The 26384-nt window shown below is 34.2% G+C and overlaps 3 protein-coding genes across 10 annotated transcripts; 1 reads left to right on the forward strand and 2 right to left on the reverse strand.

Annotated features, from left to right (window-relative positions):
• Positions 1-268: 268 nt before the first annotated feature.
• Positions 269-5485, reverse strand: LOC130963832 (methyl jasmonate esterase 1-like). Of its 8 annotated transcripts, none has more exons than XM_057889848.1 (5): positions 5252-5472; positions 4067-4127; positions 2793-3185; positions 1352-1471; positions 269-611 (listed from the first exon to the last, which is right to left on the reverse strand). In XM_057889848.1, the coding sequence occupies exons 3-5, from the start codon at positions 3147-3149 to the stop codon at positions 324-326; spliced, it is 765 nt and encodes a 254-aa protein (XP_057745831.1). In that variant the 5' UTR covers positions 3150-3185; positions 4067-4127; positions 5252-5472; the 3' UTR covers positions 269-323. The 8 variants fall into 8 exon arrangements, with proteins under 8 accessions (XP_057745831.1, XP_057745823.1, XP_057745825.1 ...); XM_057889842.1 differs by having other exon boundaries at positions 270-611; positions 2793-3193; positions 4067-4172; positions 5252-5485; XM_057889843.1 differs by having other exon boundaries at positions 270-611; positions 2793-3193.
• A 90-nt stretch (positions 5486-5575) lies between these two features.
• On the reverse strand, positions 5576-11516 carry LOC130963816 (uncharacterized). The gene is made up of 11 exons (XM_057889839.1): positions 11423-11516; positions 11245-11310; positions 11000-11149; positions 10801-10887; positions 10128-10715; positions 8084-8566; positions 7288-7349; positions 7109-7214; positions 6904-6983; positions 5916-6248; positions 5576-5814 (listed from the first exon to the last, which is right to left on the reverse strand). The coding sequence occupies exons 1-11, from the start codon at positions 11486-11488 to the stop codon at positions 5748-5750; spliced, it is 2088 nt and encodes a 695-aa protein (XP_057745822.1). The 5' UTR covers positions 11489-11516; the 3' UTR covers positions 5576-5747.
• A 9438-nt stretch (positions 11517-20954) lies between these two features.
• On the forward strand, positions 20955-25088 carry LOC130964711 (uncharacterized). Its single transcript, XM_057889897.1, has 2 exons — positions 20955-21540; positions 21694-25088. The coding sequence occupies exon 2, from the start codon at positions 21880-21882 to the stop codon at positions 24679-24681; it is 2802 nt and encodes a 933-aa protein (XP_057745880.1). The 5' UTR covers positions 20955-21540; positions 21694-21879; the 3' UTR covers positions 24682-25088.
• Positions 25089-26384: the final 1296 nt, after the last annotated feature.

Raw genomic sequence — 26384 nt, forward strand, 5'->3', positions numbered from 1 at the left:
TGTACATACAAAAAATCAACAACTACATTAGTTATTATATATTGTTTAACTCATTTTTAATGTATATTTTATATTATAACATATATTTTATCTGAATGACTAATTTAATAGTTGATTTTATATATATATTTAATATAATTGTATAATTAATAATAAAAAATACTATATATACTAAAAATCAACTATTAAATCAATTATTATATATTTGTATATAAATAAATATAATATTAATTTATTTTTAATGTATATTTTATAATTCAACATACTTTTATAATAATAGTTAATTTGATAACTGAATTTTTGTATACAAATAGCATAATCATTTAATAATACTTGTGCGATATATCTTGGAGGCATGAAAATAGTTGTATTGGTGTGGAAAACATCAAAAAGTGATCAGAACCATCTATCTTCTTAAACTCATTTGGAGGATGCAGTTCAATCATCCACTTCTGAAAATCTTCCTTCATCAGCATATCTTGGTCGCCCATTATATAAACTCTTCTCACTTTCCCAAAATTCTCTTTCGTGAATGTAGTTTGTTTATCAAACAATTCATAGTCATTGAAACTGGGGCTGGGTCTCATCGATAATTTCGAAAGCATTACATCCTGCATGATGTTGTGAGATGAAGAATACCACCACCATAATCTTTTGTCTATATACAACATTAAAAATTATGAAGGTACGGAAAGAGAAAAAATAGTGAGTAGCAAGCTAGCTGCTTCGTCTAAAAAAGACAAGTCACACAAAAGCTGAAATAAATAACCAAGTTAGTCAACCAAAGGTGAAAAAATTTCTCTTCTCTCTCCATAACAAATTTTGCCATTAGGAGTTCAGGACTATATGTGATTCAATTTGGTTCTTGGTAGTAGATCCGAAATTATTGGTGTTTAGATGATGGATATATAAACTGTTTGATTGATGATAGTGAAGAACTGAATGTGTTATTGTTGATTGAATGTGTTGAAATGTCTTGTTGATGAATTAGGGAAATAGTACTTCAAATTTCAATAAGGCTTGGTTAAGGTAAGAATCCTCAAAGGTGAAAATTTGTATGCAGCTATTTTTATCTGAAGTTGATGGCTGAGAATCTTTAGATAATTTGATATGTTGACAAAACTGTCATCTAATAGTTCTTAACTATCAACTTTATATGAAGACAATTACATGAGAGTTTCTACCATCTTGTGGAAGCTTTATGATTGATAAATTTTGATAAACAAGTCTAAACCATTGATTTAGAGGAGTATGTTATCAGTCTCATGGGATCAAATTTTAGGCTTGTATCAAGTATCAACAAAAATAAATGATGAGTTATTAGAATTTTAGAACTAGCAAATGTTTGTACCTCTGGTGGAGAGAGCTGATTGTATGGTCCCGATAGGTCATGCCATGTGACAGCTTCTGTGCTTGACAACTTTTTGTCTGGTCTTTCATTACTAGGCGCTTTCCCCAGTTGTTGAATAAACTTGTGAGCAAGATTTTCGTTTAAATTAGAAAGGTATATAAATATATTAGTAACAATACCAAATACCAAACCCGTGGATATACAAAAGTTTGACTACTAAAACTTGTTTTTCAAAATAACGTACACTTAATCCTTCATATTCCTTCATGAAATTAAAACTAATATGTTGAACGTAATATAATAAACAAAAATCTTTACCAAACACCATAAATCAAATATCACATATATTAGTTATACATGCCTGACATATTTTTTCAGTAGAATTAGTGAATAATAATTTTATTGAAAAGCACTAACTGCACAATAATCAAAATTCTTCAACAAATTAATCAAACTTTCACTTTAACATGAATTATTTAATACAATTATAAATTTATAATAGATAAATAATCAAACTTATTCAAATGCAAAGTCAACCATCAAAATCGTCATATATATATATATATATATATATATTTGCAGTAGAGTAATCAAACTTTTAACAAATGCATCAGCTCCTTGAACTATCCATTTTCTTATTCAATTTATCGGCATCTCGAACGTGCCACATAGCTGGAGGAATATCTCTAACCTCTTGCGGTCAAGATCAAGCGCCTCTTAACATCCTCATATAACAACTTTGGCCCTTTCAACATTGCCATCAAGATGATAGAAAATGTAAATGATATGAAAATTCATCTTAGTTTCAGCTCCCAAAATAATCAAGAAATCACTTTTGATAACACCCATGAATAAACCCTAATACACCTTTTACTCCTTTTTAGCATATTAATAAAAAAAAACACCAAATCCATCATTCATAATAATCACATTAACATATATGGCCTTGACCAAAGCTCATAACCACAAACACTCAAAACAGCTAAAATCATCATTTGCACATTATGCATCCTTTTGAACCATAGTTGTATACTTGTATGTATGCCCATTTTTTCCTTTCAATGATGTTTTTTTTTCCCTGTTTCTATGCTACCCGTTCTTTGATCTCAGAGAACAGAATATCCATAATGCAACAATCAATTTCCTCAGAAACTAAAGTTATCTAAATCCTAAACATCTTTTCTCACAAAGCATTAAAAGGAAGGATTTCAAATGTTCCTGGAACACGAGGAACATCTGAAATTTTTCCTATCTTTTGATAGTGTCAGAGTCAGTAGAATGAAGGTCCTTTCACTCAACTTGCTCACCCTGCGACTAATTAAAAAGTGTAACGGCTTTGGACTTTTATTTTTCAGGGAATACAATTTGTGATATTATAACTAAAACAATCAACCCTTTCCAAAAATTAATGAAATGTAAATGAATTTAGTAGTAATTGTACCTCTTTAGTTAGAGCAGCAAAGGTGATATTTGGACCTGGCATGAGTGCAGCAACGAAAACAGCAACAGAGACCTTTTCAGGGAATTGCTCCATTGCAACAGAGATGCAGCCCCCACCTGCGCTGTGACCGACAAGGATCACGCTCTCGTGCGAGGGAAGAGCCTTCATGAACTGTGTTAATGGCTCAACGTATTCTCGGTAAGAGTTGACCTCACTGGCTTGCTTGGGATGGATCCCAGAAGCAGCCATGTCTAGAGATGTCACCTTATGGCCCACTGACTGAAGCAAAGTGGCGACCTTGTACCAACACCATGCTCCATGCATTACTCCATGAACTAACACGAAATGTCTCTCCATCCTTCTAAGATTTTCTGATCCTCTTGTAAGTTGTGTCTAGATCTCTTAAGTAGTTGGTATATTTTTATGCAAAATATATCATAGCAAAAAAGAAAGAATTATAGATAAGTATTATAAGTGAGGACTACAATCATACCAACAGCATACTAATTAATTTTAGCCAGAAATAAATAACAAATGAGATTCCAACTTTAGAATAGAAAAAAGAAAAATCAAAACAAGTTAAAGGTCATTATTCATTAGAACCATTTTTTGCATACATAGGTTATGTTTAGTAAACTAATTGGAAATGTCAAATGCTCTTATAAAGAAGACCTCATAGAACGGTCGTAGGATTAACGTGTAATACTAATTTGATAATTAGAAAGAAGGCAACAAATAATAACTACAAAGGAAAAAGAGAGTGACGTGGATAATTTAAACTTTTCCTTTGTAAATATTAACTACGGACTCGCTTCCAGTTGTCGAATTTGCATCACCCAATTAATTAATAATTTAAAATAATTTTCGTCTACTGTCAATAACTAATTTTCAAACACATGAATCTAATTAGATAATCCTCTTTTTATTATATTAATATATTTAAAAAAAAAACTTGAAAAAGAACTCAATTTAAGACACTGATATTGATGGTAATGTTTTGGAGAAAGGGGGTGGTTGTGTTTATGTTGATAATGTGCTACACTCATTATCCATCTACACGAAAGGAAAGAACAATGACACACTTTACACTCATTCAATGCCCACTACTCCAGTGTCATTTAAAAAAATAATAAAAAAAAAGAAATTGAAAAAAGAAAAAAAATAATGGATAAGTAGCAGCAGATAACACAAGAAACCAGTAGCAAAAATACAGAAATGTAATACAACAGCAGAATGCAGAAGATCAAGAGCTGAAATCGAAAAACAAAACTCACAATTGCCAATGGGGAAAAAGGGGTGAAGCAGATGGAGGAAACGTGGCAGCACAGAGAGGAGCTACGGTATAAAGGTGCACAACACAAGATAATGATAGTCACACTTCTTTACATACAAAATGGATAGAAAGAAATATTTTAGATACGATAGGGTTATGTTTGGCATTTTAGTTTAAGGATATTATAATATTGATGTAAGAACTTTTAAGAATTCAAAATCTGATGACTTTTGGTATGGCTTGCGACTTGCGTTCAGACTTGTAGATGTGAATTGAATTCTCGTTGAAATTGAAACCTAGACTAGTACTTATTTATTTATTTTGTTACGAAAAAAATCGTGAGCTTGTTCGGATGAATTTTCCAATATGAATTTATTTTAAATAAAATTTAAAAAAAAAACATTTTGAAAAAAGGTTAGGAACTAATATTTTTAGTAAAAAAAATATATAAGAATTTAGCATGTGCTGCCTTAAATACAGAACAATGCAACAAAAAATATTAATCACCTAATATTTTTTTTTTGAAAATTAAAAATTATTATATATTTAAATATAAATTTATTTTTTAAATATATTTTCAAATACAATAATAAATTCTTTTAGAATATGAAAATTATATTTTTTAAAATATGATTTTTTTTCATATATATATATATATATATATATATATATATATATATATATATATATATATATATATATATATATATATATGTCTAGTTTGGTCTCTAAAATTCACAAATTGACTTTTAAAAATAACCAAATTGATCTATGAACTTACAAATTATGAATTTCCAGTTATTCCTAATTCAACTGTTGTTAACACACTGCTGACATAAAGCATTAAAGTACTGGGGTGACATCTCCAATGATAAGGTAACATGGCTAAAGTTTGAGTTTGATTAAATAGGTGTCTTAAATTGGTTAATTAGACTTATTTTGATTAATTGGTTTTATAATAATATAGAGACTAAAATGAATTCACTAAACCAATATAGGACATCTATTTGATCATATTGAAATCTTAGCCTTATTCTCTATATCAGCACTTTATTATTAACAACAGTTGAATTAAAGACAAATAAAAATTTATAATTGTAAATTCATTGATCAATTTGGTCATTTTCGAAAGTCAAGGAGTGTTTTGAGAAATGTTAGAAAATTTCAAGACCAAACAGGACATTACCTCTCTCAAGTCTAAGAAGCAGCCCAATAGAACAAACATTGCTACACCAAGGTCTTTGCTTTATCAAAGCTCCAGGGACGCAGCCTAACGGAAGTTCCAATGTTGGAGTCTTTCGTCCTTTTCAATATGCAACAAAAAGTTCTTTCGAATTCGGTGGTAGTAGCCGGTCAAATGGCACAAACAGATCAAACATTAACCTAATTTTCAATTTCGATCTAACTATGCCAAGGAAGGGTTGCATGGAGGGATCAAAGCTGAATCTGAATATGCCGGGGATTCGATGCACAGAGATCCCAAGACCCATGAAGCGTCTGATGTTGAAAGAGATGACCGACTCTTAAAAAATAACCATGCGTCTGAAGAAGAGAGAGGCAGCACCTGAAGATTTACAGCAGGAAGCGGAAGAAATGATTCACAGTTGTGGACACTGTAAAGAAATGTGCTAGCGAACATAACCAAGCTTCATGGATCAAACAACATCCACACAATGTTTGAATCATTTTTCAGTTCTCTCTCCATGAAACCTCTGCTCCTGCCAGCAGAACTCTTGAAATTTTCTGAGACTACAAGAAATAACGATCATTAAGAGTTTTGTTTTCCATGGTGTACGGAATCCTTATTCTAAAAGATAGACATGTTTGTTGAAAAAAATACAGCAACACACCGTTTCAGAAGTACTTCAGGATTATATGGAAATAAATCCTTTTGATGAAGATTCTCAATAGAATTGTACAATGACAGTAAACATTCTGCAGCATTCTTGAACGGCTTAATATCATAATGCTTGAAGCAATATTCAATGTCTTTCTCATAATTCTTGCTATGCAAGGTGGTCCTTCGATAGTTGTCAACTGATGTTGGAATTTCATCTGCCACAAAATCAATACCATCACCTGAAAGTTTTCTTCTCTTGCAAGATGATTTACTGTAATATTCTCCAACTAATGGAGATTCCACAAATAAATCCCATGAGTCGCATATCAAACACAAGCACCTACTGACAAACACGGAAACAAGGAAAGAATAAATGCCAACTTCGATATAGCAATAAGTCCAAGTTAAGAGCCCAACCAAGACATTCTTTTACATATACTTTATGAGAAAAGCTCAAGGACCACCAATTTTAATTTATATTGACTAGCACTTTTAACCAGTAGTCCAACACCTTTAGCTCAACAGTCTCTCACCATTCTTTTAGTCAACACTTTTACATATTGCTGGCTAACTGCTGGCCAAAAACAATAGATTTTACTGGCCATGTAGCATTGCTCATAATTTATTAGTAATCATCATTCGTGAACCTTGGATGAAACAAGCAATAGAAAATGGATTTAGAACCCTGAACTTATCAACCAGAAATAAATAAATAAAAATTGGGATATGTGATAGGAATCTATGAAATGTGAGGCTGAACCAAGGTTTTCCCTTTAGTGAACCATAGAATGCAAGATAACAAATCAAAACATAGCCCCAAAATCATACAAACAAAATAAGACATGAAAAATCATGGAGACCAGTCACCACAACAAGATTTGATTAAATCTTTATGCCTGATTATTAATAATTACAACAACAACAAAAACCTTTTCCAACTATTTTATTTAAAACCAAGGAAGAGAAAGTAATGTGATTGACGACAAAATTTAAAATACCTCAAAAGATATTTAGCACAGCTTATTCCAGTATCCTTTGAAATTAGATAATCAAGAAGCACTTGGTGATCATAATGTATCTGCAGATCAACAAGTTAAGGACAACATAATCAATATATAAGATCTTTTACTTCATTCTAACTAATTAATAAAATGGATAGAATTGGGGAACCTATCTGCATGCTATGGCTACATTAACACTTGCCTCTGAAAGAAACAGGTGGAAAAGGTGCACGGGATTAAAAATGTCCAACAGATCAAAAAGAAATTCTTTCTTTACATCCTGATACAATGCTTCCTTTATGTCAAACCTACATCAATCCAAGTTTATGACAGTGGATCCTTGCTGAATAAGTTAATAACAAAGACAATACAATTGCTTACTGTTGCTGGAGACAAGATGATATGCTAAGCAATTGCAACATGACTTCAAACAATAGATCATCCTGTCATTCCAGCAATAACACCACCAGTAAAACTGATATTGTCGAAATTCTCAACTATTGTGCTAAGATTAAAACATGCAAGATCCTATACTCCTCTGTTATGAAAACATATTTCCAACATAAAAGTACAGAACAAAAGAATACAAATGATCCATTGGAATGTGAAGGGTTGTAACAGCAGCATTGTCTTTATAAGGTTTACATGCTTCATAGTTTTCAAACCTTGCCTATTCATAATTCATCAGACACTTAATCAAATCCCTGATCGTAGTTAACAACCAAACTCATGATCATTACCACATCCGACATTCAATTTGGACCCCAAAGTAAATAAAATCCTCAGGTCCTGTTTGTTACATTGTATAAGTTGATAATTTTTTGTTACATTTGTATATATACATGATTTTTTTTTTTTGGATAAAAGAATACTATTGGGATGTGGTAAAGAATGATACGAAAAAATATGTGGTCCTTTTTACAAGAACAAACCATATAGAGGCCAAAAGTTAATCTTGTTACATGAAATTCTCGTTTGAAAACTTGTAATTGAGCTACCAATTTCAAACTTATCACTATCAAGTCTTGTACAGTCTAGCTTTATCCAATATGATGTAGCAAACAAGGACTCAATGGCCATAACTGAAAGTTGTTTTAAAGACAATGACTGCATCAAACAGGCTTCACAATCATAAACTATTATGCATAAGAAGCAAAAAAAGGTTGAGCAGACAAACCTCACGAAGATATAGCTGCAAGAAAGATGACATGAAATTCATACATATCGCCAAGTACATTTCATGGTTGATAGAGATCTCAGTAGGAAGATGTGATTGAACCCACTTGTAAAGCTCTAGTGATCCTTTTCTTTTATAGAATGAATCTAGCTCTGAATCTTGATTTTCCTTAAAACACGAGCATGAAGTTGGACAATTGCGGTGGCCTGCATTTACTCCTCTTTGACGGATAAAACTGAAAGAACAATGCAATAAGAGGAAAACAGCTTGTCTTTGTAAGTGGCTGGAATGCATCCAGCATGATTCGCCATTGGACAAACTCAATAAAAATGGAGAGCCTTCCAGGCAATCATCTTGCTCAGACTGAAATTGATTTAATGGCTTTTTCAGAAGCTCTTGAAAGAAGTTATGAAGGAGATCCAACCAAGAAAGACAGACTGAACCATCTGGAGATATCAGTGAGCCAAGTCTGATCATCAGGGTCTGCAGTGAACAAGGTCTTTAGTTTGAAGAGTGAGACTCCTAGAGGATTTCAATATTTCATTCAGATTGCACACATAGGCAATGATGAAAATTGTTAAATCTCAATATAAGAAATCATAGCATAACATAACAGGTGAAAAAAGGAGTTTCCTTAGAAGTTGTTCTCCTAGACCTGCTTCAATTCTAAGCATTAAAAACCAGGTAAGTTCTTTAACAAATTGTGAATTTAAATTAATTCTTCTTTCTTTCCTCCAACTTTTTCAAAGTTAAAATCATGAGAAAATAAAAATAAAAATAAATAAATAAAGCAACTTTAAAGAGCAATTTATGATAATTTTCCTCCCTGGTAAAGCACATACAATAACTTATTTAAGTGCTTCCACTAAATGAAATGCTTATGATTTGTATCGGACACACCTTCATATGTATCCAATTAAAAGTATAACTTTCTGCCGTGGACACAAGAGGGACACAGATCAAATTCAAGGGCACATTGTTTTGGATAATTTATTTTGATAGATCAACTCCAGTATTTAGAATTTCAACCAAACATCTAATGCCAAACCAACATTACATATTTTTCGAAGAGTGTACTCATTAGTCATGACATAGCAAGTAACAACAATGGCAGAGAATGAGAAATGATACTCGCACTATTTTATTGTACACCTTAAGCGAACACCTTAAAGCAATTTTTCTGCACTATCTCTCTTCTTAACTTTCACTTTCAAATTTAAAAATGGAAGGTGTACACAAAATGTGTACACAAGAGTAATACATATAACATTGCTTAGTATCCATGTCAATGTCAATATCAATACTTCGTAGGAAATGACAAGAATTTTGCAATTAAAGCATGCATGCAATAAAAGTTGAATAAGTTTTGCAATAAAAGTTTGCATGCGTAATTCTAAGTACCCCAAGGCATAAATAAAATCATCAGGTTGAATAATGCACAGGGGAACATGGAGTTAGAAATCCTTCCTAATTGGCTGAAATATTATAAGGAAGAACATTTAATTGTCAATATAAGCTTTGTGAACAAGGCATTAGACACTGATTTCGGCAAACATAAGCAAACGCATGTCAGAGATGGTACTAGAACAGCAATGTCAATTACTTCTACAACTTCGTTCTAATTGCACATTGAGGTTTTGATTGGTGCAACATGTCTTTTATGTCTTGGGAAACCTTGTAGCTATGCATTCTGCCAACAGTATACAGCTAAGAACTATGTGACTAGACTGCAGGAACTTTAGAGATTAAAAAATGATATTCTGATTAACTTTTAGACAAAATAGTACACTAACCGTGTGCTCCTATTTACACTAATAAATAACAATCTAGGTTGATAACAGGTGTAATACAAACAACACAAATCTAGCCTAATAACACTAAAAAAGTACAAACACAATGTATCAAGTTATCATAACTTGAATACTTGATATTCATAAAACATAACATACTTCTCCAAAATATATAAAGTGGCAACAATGACTAGTATTTGCTGTCAAGCATACACGCGATGAATAATTCAATTGAACAACGTGAAGAACCTTACCAGCAACTTGTGTTTCAAGTAATGAACAATGCATTTGTCAGCTCTATCTTCTTGCTTCACAAGACACCAAGTAACAAGTCTAGGTATAAGATTACAGATTTTGCCAATAAGTGGATGTTTATTAGCATAAGCAGATTCACAATCAGTTTCCCAAAAGTCATTGCGGTCAATTAAAGAGCATAGTAACTGAAGAAAAGCCCCAAGAAACTTGATACGAGGCTCTAAAGCGCCGGAATCAGAGCTTTCATTACTACCATCAATATCCCTACTCCAATATTCATCCAATAAATCCCAAGGAACCTTTGAGAAACAAGAATTGACAGAGTCATAGTACACTTTCAAAAGCTCATCATCATAATCTTCCTCCTTCAAACCTTTGCATATAACACGCAACACTTGAGTGATGCCAGCAACAGTAGACCAATCACAATTCTTCAATCCAAATTGCATCAGAAAATTGACATCTGATGAATCAAAACCACAATTTTCAGATCCGACATAATGTGTAGACAAAGGCAGCAGCATTTTAGTAATCGACATCTCCAATAACCGACACCATAACTTTATAAACTCATCCCATTTGTTACCCTACAAATGATCACAGGCCAGGGTAACATTAATACTGAACCATATAAACATAACAATGGTTATCAAGTAAACTATCACTTCATACCGACTTGAGCACAAACTGTGAAGTTAAGACAAGTGCATTGACAGCCACATGCCGAACAAATTCATCCTTGATAGTTAGCAAAGTCATCTGTCACGTGGAAAAAAAAATCATCGGAGACTCAGTACCAAAACCTGAAATGGAAAATCACCAACACCACCACCACATAAAAAAAGGCTTCATCAACTTGCAAGAATGTTACCATTTTGGTTACAATTGCAGAGAGACATTGATGAGCCGAAGAATGGTGGTCCGAACAGAATAAACCGTCGTCGTTTGGAACAGGTTTCGTCGCTGTGCCCTCTATACGAGAATCGAACTCTCGAATCCGCAGCTGAATTTTTCTCACGACCTAAAAATGAGAAATGGCGAAACTAAAAGAAAATAAATAAATAATAAAATGGATATTGAGCAGTATATAGAAACTGAGAGAAAAAAATGGAAAACCTGAGAAGAAGCGAGTAGAAGCTCCTTCTCCTTCTGTTTGCAAATTGAAGAGAAGGCGTCTGGTTCCTGATCCACACGAAAAGAGAGCTTGGTTTAGTCAGCATGGTGAGAATTTGAAAATAGAAGAAAAAATTAAAAGATGGAGTTGAGGGTTGGATCTGAGAATAGTGAAACGGACTGTGTAGGGGTTGAGAGTCTCGACGACTAGGCGGCAAAGCCATGAGAGTTCCCCTGCCGGAAACATTCTCAGAACTCAGAATTGCTATTGCCTTGATGCCTTATGTATGGACCGGTCAGACAAGAAGGTAGTTGTTGTAAACTTAGTTATCAGAACCGAACCAGACAGGCCGGTTTGACCAGAAAACCAATAAACCGACAATTTGGTCGGTCAGTTAATGATTTAGACCAGACTTATAATTGATCCTATAGTTATTAAAATCGAACCGACAATCAATCCGGTAAAATTATTAGGTTACTGAATTAGTGGTTCAACCAATGAGTCAGTCAAACTATTTTTTTTGTAACTCATGGTCAAACCATTTGATCCAATAATAATTAAATAAATATATAAAATTATAATATAATATTTATTAAAAAAATAAAAATTAGTGTTTAATATTTCATATTATTTAAATTTAAATAAATTATATATAAATTTTATTTGCTCGTTGCTTTAATGTCATATATATAATTTATATAAATTATTAGCCTTTAATTTAATAGGTCTAATCTGAAAAAAAAAAATAAAAAAAAGTTACATATAGATAAAATTAAAAGTAAAAATAATTTGTTGATAAAAAATAAGAAACAATTAAAATTTTAAAAGAGAAATAAACATATATAAGTTGAATTACTTGAATAAACATGTAAGGTTAAATTTATTCTAATAAAATATGAACTAATGTAAGGTTGCAAGTTTGGAACATTACTCATGTGAATTTGTGCATCGATTCACGTTGAATCGTTTGGTTTTCAACGGGTTTAACCACTGCTGATCGGATTAATTGCAAAAGTGGTCTAATTGTTAAACCGAATCAGCTAAATCACCAATTTATCAGTTTTTCGATTGAATTGGCCGGTTCGGTCCAATTCTGATAACTATGATTGACCCAGTCAACGGTGGTCAAACCCGTTAAAAATTGGTCAATTCGTGCCTGGAACCGTTGTTGACCCGCGCAGGTGCATCATGGACCCGCATGTCGCCGAACCACCAAAGAGTTCCGCATGGCAAGAGAGCTGCAGCCTTACATAAGGTTCATGAGTTCGATGTAATGGCATTGGCCTGCTGGCTCCTGGAGAAGGCAAGCTGGCGCCTAATTTGAAAGGACTTTATATGGTAAGAGAAGTGCTTGGAAAAATTTGCTTACAAGTTGGAACAGTTAGACGGAAGAGAGGTCCCGAGGACATGGAATGCAACAAACCTTAAGAGGTTTTACTCTTGAAGGACCGACGACCTACCGATTAAACCATTATCTTTTACTTTTGTTTATTCATTTTCACTTACTTTGTCACCTACTTTGGTCGTTTCTTCTTTAAAATTCACCTTATTCCAAGGATATTTGTTTCATTATTAAAGAGGGGTACTCTTTCCCCTTACTCTCAGAACGAGACGACGACAAGAGGATTTAATAATGCCCATTATTAAAAAATAATTGCATTCTGATTTAAATTTATTTCTTTGATTTATTCTATCCTTGTTACCAAGTTACAGCAACGATTTTCCAGAACTGATCACCTCGAGTACCACAACACCACGTTCAACAAATATCCATTACACATTGACTTGACAGTCAAACGAGGAGAAAACAACAATTAAAGCAACCAAAATGTAAAGATTCTAATTACGAGTCGAAAACGCTAAAACGGTAGCTTAAAAGGTACCATGTCGGCCCGATAACAAAACAATAATGTTTAAATCATACAAAGGGCACCATGTCAGCCTAGTAATAACCAAAATGAAAAATTGTTCAAAGTTATAGAACGGTGCATCATGTCGACCCAACAATAAACAAGTGCAAAGTTCAAAAGAACACAAAAATTACAAGTTACGAAGCGCCTCACTTCCTTGGGATGTCAACCACCTTCCCATGCCGTATCATCTTAAAGTCCCCAATTGTTGAAGTGTCGAAGTCGGGAGCAAGGAGGGAGACTTGAGCCTCGATCGCCTCCTCGGTAGTCGTGATCGCTTCCCAGGCATCCTTAAGGATTTTCTTGTTTTTCTTCTTCATAGTCAGGGCCTCCTGGCGGGCGGTGTCCGCCGACTTTATAGCTTCAGCTAGCTTCTCCTCCAAATCATTCACTTTGGCCTCCGACGCCTCAGCCCATCCCAGGGGAGCATTGAGCTAATGAGAAAGTGAGAGATCCCGATCCGTGAGATGGTTGATTTCATTGGCGCTCTCTTTGGATTTCTTCTCTTCCTCGTCAAGCCGCCTCATCGGTCTTGGGGTTGGCAATGTCTCTTTGGGCAGCCCTGAGTTTTCCCTCCAAAATTTGACCATTTGCTAGCACGGATTCAACCTTTCTGGCAATAGCAGCTGCTTGAAGAAGGCTCTGGTACGTCCACCTTGCCTAGGCAGCCAGGTCCTCTTTCTGGAAGAACTCCTCGATGCCGAGGAGGAGTTAAGAGTCAATAAAGAATCTAGCATCAAAATTCTTCTCTATAATGGAGAGAACTTTCTCTGAACTAGAGTTTACTTTTCTTTTCTTCGGATTGGTGATAACAATCACCTCGGGTTCGGTCTCGATCAATATCCTTTTACCCTGGTTGACTCCGTCTGTAGCAGGGTTCTCAATGGGGTTCTCGAGGGGTACTTCGGTTGAGGGCCGAGATTGAGCCTCACCCTCGCTGACAACCTGGGCCTCGGACTCGACAGTAGGGGTTGTCGAGCTATTGTCGTAGCTGTCATCTCCCAGAAAGAGATGAGTCATCAAGTAGGTCAAGGTCGTGTTCCCAGCAGCCATTCCGACTACAAGAGGCAAGCAAAAAGGCAAAATAAAGGCCAAGTTAGAAAACCAAAAGATAAAGACACATCAAGTCGGAAGCAAAGCAAGTAACAAGCAAGTTGGAAGAACGAGAAATTGACAAAAACAAAATCTCGCAACCAGAATCTCAGTCGCCCATTAATATATAAGGATTAAGATTTTTAAAACCAAAAATCGCCAGTAAGACATCGGCAATATGTTGGTTCTCTCGACCTAATGCATCATAGGTCTTTTTTATTAAGTAGTTAGTGTTGGCACCAAAGCTTCAATAGGTTGGTATCTGTCTCTCTCCTTCAAGGGTAAGCCAGAAAGAGTGGCAGCACTGAGCCGGCCTCACCTTAAACAAGGTATCTTTGAAACCATGAAATGAATCTTCAAAGAGGCCGAAGATTCGTCGAGTTTTTACAACTTGAAAGGAAAGATACTTCTTTTTGTGCTTTCCTTCTCGGGAGGGGTTCGTGAGTAGAAAGAAGTAGATGAAGAAATTGACAGAGGTCGGGAGCTCCAAATATTCACATACCATCTCAAAACAATGGATGACTGCCCAGCTGTTGAGGTGGAGTTGTGAAAGGGCGACATCACAGCAATTCAGAAGGGCCATGATAAAGGGAGAGAAGGGGAGGCAAACATCCAACTTGGTGAACATGGGCTTGTACACCCACGTCCAGTCGGGAACCCATGGGATGACAAATTTAGTTAGCAGACCCACTTCTAGGCTCCCGGAACAAACACATTGTATTTTGCCTTCTACGGGCCACCCCTACACAACATCCCAGAATTACGGAGTTCTTGTAGTTCCTCAGTTATCTTGGAGGTTGTGCTCGTCACGTTGGTAGTGAGGCATAACGATTAATGAGGTTTTGGACTTGGGGTTACTGCGCCATACCTACAACGGGGGCACTACTTCAGTCAAAATGAGAAGTCGGAAACTCGGAGAATGTTAAAACTGAACTACGCTATACTGTACACTATGCTATTCTACACTATTCCAAGTCTAAATCCAGGAAAGAAACACCTATGATACCCCTCCTAAGAACTAGCTAATAATGGCGAGTCCTATTCAAACGCAACAAACACAACAATAGCAATGACAAAAGCAAATGCAACAAGCAACAACAAAAGAGGTATTAAAATGGGCAAAACATGCACGGAAGAGTCACTTACCAGTAGAGGAAGTAGATGGAAGTGATGAATAATGAGAGGCAATGTGGTGAAACTCATAGTATGCAGGGGGTGGATTGTTGATTGTGAAGTAGTGCAGGCGAAAAAAAAGAAGAATGCGAAATGAGGGAGTTATGAAAAACAAAAAATGAGTGCTGAATGATAACCGTCAAGGGGGAGCGAAAAAAGGCAAGGGTAAAATAGGCTTTTTTCCTCGTTTTCAAATCAGTCATAAAGAACTTTAATGCTCTTGGCACGAAAATCAAAACGATGTCCCAAGCAATGCTTATGGGTAGCTCACATGTACCAAAGATGTATATCTTGTCAACGAAGTCACGAGTATAGGAGGACCATCGCACGTGGAGACACGAGTAATTTGAATGTGCTAATCGCGAACCTCAAGATTTGCAGTTGGGGACACTGTTCCGGCCCAACCCAATAAGGGTCGGGGGTCCATTATTTTGCAGACAACCAACCCGACAGGTCCTTGACCTGTACACGCTAAGTGACCCGCGCGTCACTCCTTCTCTCAAGGAAGACCTGGACAACTGGCAGAAGTTTCTAGAGGGACGAGGCCAAGTCAGAGGGCCTACCCGAGTACAAGATATAAATGGAGAGGGACTTACTCCTCCCTAAAGATATGTTAGTTTTACCTTAATTAGTAGCTTCATCGTATGAACGCTTACTTTAGCATTGGAGTGTCCTTACAGATAGCTCACTCGCCAACCCACTGATGATCGGGATAACACCACTCCTCGTAGAGTTCACACCCAAATTCAGATGCCTCCCTCTTTCAACCCATTGCTCTCGACGTGGCACCCAACTGACTTCCCACGGTGACAAGTACCAAAATATATTTATATACAAATATATTAATGAGTGATTTTAGTGACTAATTTTATTATATGAATAATATTTTTGATTTTCTAGTTTGTCCCTGAAAGGGAAATCTAAGGTAAATTTAGCTGGCTTTAAACATTTTGTACATCCAAAAAACATTAACGTGGATTTGCCGTTACCGTGCTTAATACACTAATGTTATGTATATCACAAAAAACGTGGGTGAATATGGAAAATTCAGAAGTTATGACTTATCTGGTTTGTTACATTGATAACAATAACAATTAATTAATCAATAAACTTTGTGGTTAACATCAAAGAAACGTCACAACTCATAAACCAAACAAACCTATTACTGATTGATTGTGAACTAGGCATAGGCAGGCATGTCTTATTTTCAAAATTTGTAGTTTTATTGTTCCCAGTTATCACCATCCCCTTCGTAATGTTGACCCAAATATCAGTTACGAATGCAATGCACTCAGATTGTTCCTTCAATTAAAAAATAATCATATAATATTACTATAGAGCTACATGCCTACAATACAATCAACTTGAATATATTTTATTTTGCTCGTTTGTCTCATCCAATCAAAAGAAATCGAAAGTATTGATTTCTCTCTGTAAACAAAATCCTCAACAAGCACAAAGATACTGACACAATCAGACAAGGAAAATGGCTATAATTGTGTAAAGTCTTACAAAAGTTTATTAATGTTGTTTCTTTCAAAGGGTTAATCTTCAAAATAATGTTTTAGGAATCATGCATAAATTTATTTACTTTTGAAAGACATTAACATTCATCGAGTTGGTCGTTCCATTAATTTATTGTTAATATATTACTATTAATACTGATGTACGTTGGGCATGGTAAAAATGATCAATGGTCGCTTTTTTAATATGAGTAATGTTAGAAAAATAATAATATAAAATTATTTTATTTAATTTAATATTTATAATTATATATAAAATTATTTATTTATTTTAATAATAATTAAGAAATATAAAATAAAAAACGAAGCATAAAAAAAAGCCAAAAGAAAAAAGTTATAGCCCTTTTCGGTTCCTAAATTATAATTCTCAAATATTTTTGTTTGGATTTGGATCTTCTAAATTTTGAATTTCACTTTAGAGAGTAAAGTGTAATCTTTTACTATTTATTTTATAGGTGGGATCAAAAGTAAATATGAGAGAAAAACCATCAATAAATGAAAGATTACATTTTACTCTCTAAAATAAAAGTTCAAAATTTAGAGGATCCAAATTCTTTTCATTTAATATATTATGTAATATTTGATAGTAACACATCAAAAAAGAAAATTAATAGAATTACTGAATTAACTTAAATTGGTATTATTTAAAAGAGAAATGTCCAATAAACACGTTATTTTTGTATTTAAATTCAATTCAGTCTTTCTTTTTTTATGTATATTCTTATTTTTAAAATTAATTTTTATTGTGTCAATAAGTTATTGAACGAATTTAGTTATCAAAATAACTTAGTCGGCAGGCTAAAGACTAATTTACCGTGGATCTAAACTCAATTTAAGGATTTATCACTAACCAATAAATTACTGCATACATAAGGCGATATTCGAACTTCCAATACTTATTTAAACAGATAAATAAACTGACTGCTCGATCTAACCCATGTTAATTACTAAAATTCTAATTAGTGGGGTCTAGTTTGGCTAAATATCCTAAAAATAGAGATAATAATTCATAGATGTTCTTTTTGTTCCTTTAAAAATTAATATTCTTATATAACTAATTATACATAGGTTAGTAAAAATACTCCATAAACAAATAAAAAATTACTATTTAGATATAATATACATATTATTTTATTTATTTTAATAAAACAATCAATTATTAAAATAATTAAACATGATATAATATAATCTAATAATGGATAAAGTATATTTTTTATTTTCAAAGTTTGCTAAAAGTTTTAAAATTATTCGTAAATTTAATTTTGTTTCAATTTTATCCTAAAAATTTTTTATTTGTATAAAAAATATCTTTAACAACTAATTTTTTAAAAATTTTAGTACTAATTCAGCAACAATTATTTCACAAGAATAACTTTTAACACAAGCAAATAAGACATAATTATCATGTATTATTGTTGAATTAGTCTTAAATTTTTTGAAAATTTAGTTGTCAGGGGTATATTTGATGTTAAATAAAAAACTTACGGAATAAAATTGAAACAAAACAAAATTTATGGATATTTTTAAAATGAGTAAAGTGACAATTAAGTTCTCAAAGAAAAAAAAAAGTACTAATTTAGTCCACCACTATAGTAAATGATGGACATATTATGTCTTTTTATCAATTTATCATGTAAAACTTAACGTTGGTGTTTATATGTAGTGTTCGGTTAGTGTCTATATAAGACAGAGACACGGTGATACACATTTTCTGTTTGATTGTTGAAACACAAAATTTTGAAGGATACGCTGATACACAGACGAACACAAATTACATATTACATATATTCTGTATATCTCTAATAAGTTGAGACACAAAAATAGGTACTAAAACACTTTTTTTTTTTACAATTTTATTCTTACTCTATTTTTATATTTTTTTACTTTTGACCTCTCATCTTCTTCTCTTCCATCTCTAGATCTCCTCTCCTGCCTTTTCCTCCTGTCTCCAACTTCTATCCCTTCTCTCTCCATCACCAACCAAACTCTTCCGTCGTTAGAGACGCTGAAGTATCTTTGTTAATGTGTCACTTTCTGATTCTGACGTTGCATCTCCACATTCACCTCCATCGTCATATTCCTCTTTTTCTTCCTCCTCAACCTCTCTTTAATTTGTTTTGCCGCTTCCTCTTCGTCCTATCTTTGTCTTTTTACGAATCTCCAGATCTACGACTTGCGTTTCTATCATGTCACAGTTGAGTCTCTACCATCGACCCACTGTACCTCCATTGTCTTCTCTGTTTATCTTTTTGTTTGCCTTTTTTTGGATTTTCTTTTTTTTTTCTAAAATAAAGTTCTGTTTTTTTCATTTTTTATTATCAATCTATGCTTTTTTTAAAATTATAGTCTAAATCTATGCTTTAAAATATCTCATTCTCCAAATAATTTTTTATTTTTTCAGTTATAAAATTACTATATTCCGGTTCATTCATCTAACTTCAACAACTTAAAATTAACACAAAAAATTCAGAATGTGAAGTATACAAATTAATTAGTTGCTATTTCGTTAGAAAAATATGTATTAAATTTGTTGTTGAAATTATTAAAAATTTTATTATCTGGATAATTTTTTAATTAAGAATGGAGATGGAAAAAAAGAATTACTATAATGGTTGATGAAAAAATATGGATAATAGTAATGGTGGTGAAAGTAGATGATGAAGATATTTTTGACTTTTTAAAGTTTTATATGTTTTATGCATGTTATTTTGCCAAATATATAACTTATATATATTTTGTGTCTATATCTATATAGTTTATGTGTCTGTGTCTATACACTAAACAAACAGAATATATGTACAGTTAATTATTATGACGTATCTATTTATGAAAGATTGTTATATACATAATAGTTTTTGGAGCAAAACTTCATCTATTTTAGGATTCATTATAAATAGAGAGAAGTTGATAAATGTTATATGAAAACTTAAAGTATAATGAATGTTTCATTATTTAAAACTACATTGTTTCTATACTTATGTAATAGCAACGAACCATTATAGATAACGAAATACATTGGTAACTCTATTTTGTTTCGTACAATCTATTGATGGAAAGATACATGTTTACTGTTTATTATTGTAAAAAGTTTAATTGATACTTTTTTTAAAAAAACTAATTAATTTTAGATTGAAATCTTCGAGAATTTAATTGCCATTTTACTCTTTTAAAATTTTTTAACAAACTATAAAAATTTTGATAAACTATAAAAACAAAAATTTTTTATAATAATATAAATATTTTATAAGAAGAAACCACACTTACAGAATATATATATATATATAACCAACTTGGGTTGGTCGAGTGGTTAGCTCACTCGTCCACTTAAGCAAGTATTGGAAGTTTGAACTCCGCCTTGTGCATGCAACAACCTATTGGCCAGCGACAGACCCTTAAATAGAGCTCAGATCCGCAACAGATTAGTCCTTAAACTATCCGGTTGAAAAATACCGTTTGGGTAAACCAAAATATATATATAATAGTTGACTTTACTTGTATATATAACATGAGTTGTATATTAATAGCAACCGAAATATTTAAAAGAATTTAACTAAAAGTACTTTTAAGATTTAGTTGAAAAAATTATTTAAGACTAAATAAAATCCAAAATTTCAATATATTTATTAGAATAAAACTTTAAATATTTTTATTCATAATAATTCTAACATTTTTTTTAACGCATAATTACCTAAATCCTATTTTAAATAGTAGAAATTTACTCCATTGGACTTTGGGATTGGAGAGGGTTTGGACTTTGAGCTGTGTGGTTTTTGCCCCATTCAACACATAACACATAACAGCTTTTACAAGATAGCTGATTGTTTGACTTTTTGCCATGACTTCAGCCCGTGAGCCCCACCACCCAACATAGATAAAGAGAACCTCAATTATTATTATTATTATTATTATTATTATTATTATTATTATTATTAATTAATTAATTAATTAATTAAGAGGCAAAATCAGAAATTGATTTTAATATCACTGAGACCATTTGGCGTTTGCGAGAGTCAATGTCCCCTTCTCCCTTGTTGTTAAGCAACGGTTGAAACATAGTGGAGGCAGTGTTTTCGATCAAAGGGAGAGAGAGAGAGAGCACAGAACGGGGGTTATGCTTTAATTGAAATTTCTATTCTTTTTTTTCCTTCTTACTTTTCTCATCTTTTTTCTTCTTTATTTATTTTCTTTGCTGTTTCGTTCGCCTTTTGGATTTCAATTTCAATTTAGAGAAGAAAATCCAACTGTGGAAGATACGAACCTACTTATCAATTATCATACCGCTATGTTTTGTATTTACTTCTCTTTAGTAAAAGAGCATTTCATGTTTTTAGGCGCTTTGCTTTAATTATGCTGCTCTGAAATTACAGAGTTGAAGCTCCAAAGTTACTGTTACTTGTCCTAGGATTCTTCTTCAAACCCATTTCTCATTATTTTTTGGTTGGGGAGAGTTTCTTCTCTTGTATATGTGAGCGTTGCTCTGCAAAGTTTTGGGATCTGGATTTCTAGGGTTTGAGAGTTATGAGCTTTTGACTTTTTCTCTCTCCATCTTCGGCATCGCACTTTCCTTTTGTAAGAAGTTGGGTATTGAAACCTACTCCAGGTAAAATGAACTGTTTTTTCTTTATTACTTTCCTTTTTCCCCGTTTTTTTCCCTTTTTTTTTTCATTTTTCTTCTTCTTGGTGATTGGTGTTTTTTCACCGGAAATGGTGAGCTGAGTTGTTTGTTCATTCTCTCAAAAATCACACCTTTCAGGATTTCGATCGTTGGGGAAATGCAGGGTTGTGGTCTTCGTGGAATTAGGGAGTTTTAGCTCAATTTGTTACAGGTTGATGGGCTGAAACTTTACTTCTTGTCTGTGTTGTGTTCGTTCAAGTGACTCAATTCAAGCTTCCTGGTTCTCTCATCTGAAATTGATTTTTGAGAGCAGTGGAAGGTATCATGCATCTCTCACTATGGAAGCCCATTTCCCACTGTGCTTCTCTGCTCTTGGACAAGAAGAGCAGGAGGAAAGATGATGATTCCGTGGTCGAGATAAGGAGGAACCCATCAATGCTTCGGAAGCTGCAAGAGAACAAGCTTAGGGAAGCTCTTGAAGAAGCTTGTGAAGATGGTTCACTCTTCAAATCTCGAGACATAGAGCCAGAGACTGTTGCTAACCAGGATGAAAGCTTTGGGAGATCCCGTTCCCTTGCCAGGCTGCACGCCCAGCGGGAGTTCCTTCGTGCCACTGCCCTTGCCACTGATCGCACTTATGAGTCCGAGGAGGAAATTCCCACCTTACAAGAGGCATTTTCGAAGTTCCTCACTATGTACCCCAAGTACTCGTCATCAGAGAAAGTTGATCAGTTGAGGTCTGATGAGTATTCACATTTGGCACCTAAGGTGTGCCTTGATTACTGTGGCTTTGGTCTCTTCTCTTTTGTTCAGACTATTCACTACTGGGACTCTTCTACATTTAGCTTGTCTGAGATAACTGCAAATTTGAGTAACCATGCACTTTATGGTGGTGCTGACAAAGGAACAGTTGAACATGATATAAAGGTTAGAATCATGGATTATCTGAATATTCCTGAGAATGAATATGGCCTTGTTTTTACTGTTAGTAGAGGGTCAGCTTTTAAATTGCTGGCTGAATCATACCCTTTCCATACAAACAAGAAATTGTTGACCATGTTCGACCATGAGAGCCAGTCGGTTGCTTGGATGGCTCAGTGTGCCAGGGAGAAAGGTGCCAAAGTATGTAGTGCATGGTTTAAATGGCCAACCCTCAAACTCTGCTCCACCGATTTGAGAAAACAGATTTCCAGCAAAAAGAAGAGGAAGAAGGATTCAGCTACCGGTCTGTTTGTGTTCCCAGTTCAGTCCAGAGTAACTGGTGCTAAGTATTCGTACCAGTGGATGGCCTTGGCACAGCAGAACAACTGGCATGTCTTGCTTGATGCTGGATCATTGGGGCCTAAGGACATGGATTCACTTGGGTTGTCCCTATTCCGGCCAGATTTTATAGTTACATCATTTTACAGGGTGTTTGGGTATGATCCAACAGGTTTTGGATGTCTTCTGATCAAGAAATCAGTTATGGCAAGCCTCCAGAATCAGTCTGGGAGTACTGGCTCTGGAATGGTTAAGATTACTCCCGAATTTCCAATATATTTGGGTGATTCAGTTGATGGATTGGATGGATTGGCTGGTATTGAGGATGAGGAAGTCATTGCTGCTGGTGATAAGACTTCTGAAACTCGTCAGGGCTCTCAGTTACCTGCCTTTTCTGGTGCGTTTACGTCTGCTCAGGTCAGAGATGTATTTGAGAATGAAATGGATCAAGACAGCTCAGAAAGAGATGGAACTAGCACTATATTTGAAGAGACTGAAAGCATATCTGTTGGGGAGGTGATGAAAAGTCCTGTCTTCAGTGAGGATGAGTCATCGGAAAATTCATTTTGGATTGATTTGGGTCAGAGTCCAGTTGGGTCTGATGGTGTTGGTCATTTAAATAAACCGAGGATGTCTTCTCCCTTACCATCCATGTGGTTTAATGGGAGGAAGGCCCAGAAGCAACATTCTCCAAAACCAACATCCAAGAAATATGGAAGTCCTATGTATGATGACAGAGAGGTAAATCTAGGTCTTCACGATGATCGCCATGTATTGTCATTTGATGCTGCTGTCCTAATGTCACAAGAGCTAGACCGGGTCAAAGAAGTTCCGGAAGAAGAACAAGATGAGTCTAATCACTATTCTAGAAATGGTAATTCATCAGATCATTTAGAAGCCAATGGAATATTGGAAGAACCTGGAACCAGTGAAGCAGCTCAAAATGGATCTGTTGCTTTGAAAGGATCCTGGCTCAATCAGCATCAAAGCTTAGAGAACAGCTCTACCTCTGAAATATGTTGTGATGTTAAAGAAAGTGCCATAAGAAGGGAAACTGAAGGTGAATTCAGGTTATTGGGTAGGAGAGAAGGGAATCGATATGGTGGTGGCAGGTTTTTTGGTTTGGAAGAGAATGAACACACCAGCAGGGGAAGAAGAGTGTCATTTAGCATGGAGGATAATCGTAAAGAGTACCTAAACCAGACCCTAGAGCCAGGGGACATATCTGCAGCTAGCATAGATGATGAAGAGGCCGTCACAAGTGATGGAGAATATGGTGATGAGGAGGGTTGGGGCAGGAGGGAACCAGAGATAGTATGCCGGCATATAGATCATGTAAATATGCTTGGTCTCAACAAAACTACATCCAGGCTTAGGTTTTTGATAAATTGGCTTGTGACCTCCTTATTGCAGCTGAAGTTACCTGTTTCTGATGGGGATGAAAAAGTGAATCTTGTCCACATCTATGGCCCTAAAATAAAATATGAGAGGGGCGCAGCTGTGGCTTTCAATGTCAGAGACAGAAGCAAGGGGCTGATCAATCCAGAGATTGTCCAAAAGCTTGCTGAGAATGAAGGGATCTCTCTTGGTATTGGTTTTCTGAGTCATATAAGGATCCTTGATGGCTCAAGACAGCAGCGGGTATCCCTGAATCTTGAAGATACATCTCTTTGCAGGCCGATGGAGAATGGTCGGCGGGATGGAAAAGGCAGCTTTGTAAGGCTTGAAGTTGTGACAGCTTCACTGGGCTTTTTAACCAACTTTGAAGATGTGTATAAATTGTGGGCTTTTGTGGCTAAGTTTCTTAACCCGGCATTTATCAGGGAAGATAGTCTTCCAACTGTTGAAGAAGGGTATGAGACATAAGTTGGCAGTGACTTTATCAGATTCTGGAAACTGAAACTGGACCTGAAACATCATTTATTTGAAGATCCTAACCGGGAGCGGCAGCTGGAAGAATGAATGTGATCATTTGTATGATCTGTCAAAATGGACAGATATTCATCTCTGCGTCAAAGTCAGATGAGGCAAGCAGGTGGATTTCTTAATTTATGTTTCTTGTTGCTTAGATTTTTCATTTTTCTGTCCCCGTTTTTTTATCTTCTTGTAGAGTTGGCCTTATCAGATTTGTTACATATTGGGGAGCCATGGTGTTGTTTGAAGCAATATTTTATGGGTAGAATCTCTATTGTTTAAAAACTTTTTTTCTGTTGCATACTCAACTTTTGTAAAAAGGGTAGTGTTAATTTTATGCTATAGTTACAGATCATCAATTTTGGTGCTTTCTTTGTTGGTCGTATATTCATTATTTGTGCTAATCTATTGCATACTCAACTTTTGTAAAAAGGGTAGTGTACATTTTATGCTATTGTTACGGATCATCCATTTTGGTGCTTTCTTTGTTGGGCTTATATTTGTGCTAAGTATAAGAATTGAAACATTGAATTTGACTGATAGGTTATATTGTAGAATTAGATCCAGAATGAGCTTATTGTGGCTGCTGATTGTTGGTAGACATTGTCTAACTGTTTGGTAATATTGGAAATCAATTCTTTAATCCATCAGTATAATGGTGGAAAATGCTAGTTTGTTGCGGGTAGGAAATTAAGTCTAGTCTCATTTTGGATCCTTTTGATCCTTCAAATATTCTAATATAAGGCATAGCTTTTTATGGAATAATAAAAAGTCAATAGTTAAGTCATCTATAATGCCTAATTGCATGTCTCTCTTATGTCTTTCTCAATCAGATAATTAATTAATATAATATATTATTGGATTTATAACTGTTGGATAATTGGTTCAAATGATTGGGATTATTTAGTATTATTGACGATGTATAACTTTTGGATAATTGGTTCAAATGATTTCTTTTCTGAGTAACAGTTAGTTTATTTATTTTATTGTTTTCTTAAAATTATTGGCACTATGTAAGTTTGTAATTAATTTAATTGGGCACCTCAACGCTCAACCAACGTGAGTAACCGAAGCTTCAAGACTGCATCTTTTGGCTTTTTCTGTAATTGATGTACTTTTTAATCTTTTGCTCTTGGTCATAGTAAATGCATTCTTTTCAAGGAAAAAAAAATACTACTATAACGATACGTTTCTACGTAACTATTATAACGAAAACCATATATATATATATATATATATATATATGGTTCTCTTATAATGTGTGTTTTTATCTGCTTTTTGTGTAGTTTATGTATCATTGCCAAAATAGTATATATATTTTGTTGAACATTTTTTATTTCTTATGAGTGAAAGTTATCATCATGGTTGGGCCTCACCTACTAAGTATTGTTTCATAAAGGCCAATTGTCAACACCAAAAACGATAAATAAACAAACAGATAAAGGAGTATTGTCAAAGATTACATTATGCATTTATGCTGTCTTTCCAACCAGCAATTGACAAATCATTGAGCCTACTCTTCAATTGGAATGAACAAATTGTTGGGTTTGGCATGCATTGCATTGGACAGCAAAGCCAACTCATGAGACGTGACGTGACGTGTGAAAAAAAAATAAAAGGAAGGAACGTGGAGAAAAAGAAAGGCCTTTGGCATC

The sequence above is a fragment of the Arachis stenosperma genome, chromosome 1 (assembly GCF_014773155.1).
Source record: "Arachis stenosperma cultivar V10309 chromosome 1, arast.V10309.gnm1.PFL2, whole genome shotgun sequence".
Lineage (NCBI taxonomy): Eukaryota > Viridiplantae > Streptophyta > Magnoliopsida > Fabales > Fabaceae > Arachis > Arachis stenosperma.

What these genes read in the sequence shown, in the direction of transcription:
- LOC130963832 (XM_057889840.1), bottom strand. Translation starts at nt 5,290, where the DNA reads ATGTTTGTTCTATTGGGCTGCTTCTTAGACTTGAGAGAG. An exon ending in GCTTCTTAGACTTGAGAGAG is followed by an intron (nt 3,186 to 5,251) that starts GTAATGTCCTGT and finishes TAAGAGATCTAG; the next exon opens with ACACAACTTACAAGAGGATC. An exon ending in TTGCTGCTCTAACTAAAGAG is followed by an intron (nt 1,472 to 2,792) that starts GTACAATTACTA and finishes CTTGCTCACAAG; the next exon opens with TTTATTCAACAACTGGGGAA.
- LOC130963816 (XM_057889839.1), bottom strand. Translation starts at nt 11,488, where the DNA reads ATGTTTCCGGCAGGGGAACTCTCATGGCTTTGCCGCCTAGTCGTCGAG. An exon ending in TGCAGCTATATCTTCGTGAG is followed by an intron (nt 7,350 to 8,083) that starts GTTTGTCTGCTC and finishes CTGGAATGACAG; the next exon opens with GATGATCTATTGTTTGAAGT. An exon ending in TCCACCTGTTTCTTTCAGAG is followed by an intron (nt 6,984 to 7,108) that starts GCAAGTGTTAAT and finishes GTTGATCTGCAG; the next exon opens with ATACATTATGATCACCAAGT.
- LOC130964711 (XM_057889897.1), top strand. Translation starts at nt 21,880, where the DNA reads ATGCATCTCTCACTATGGAAGCCCATTTCCCACTGTGCTTCTCTGCTC.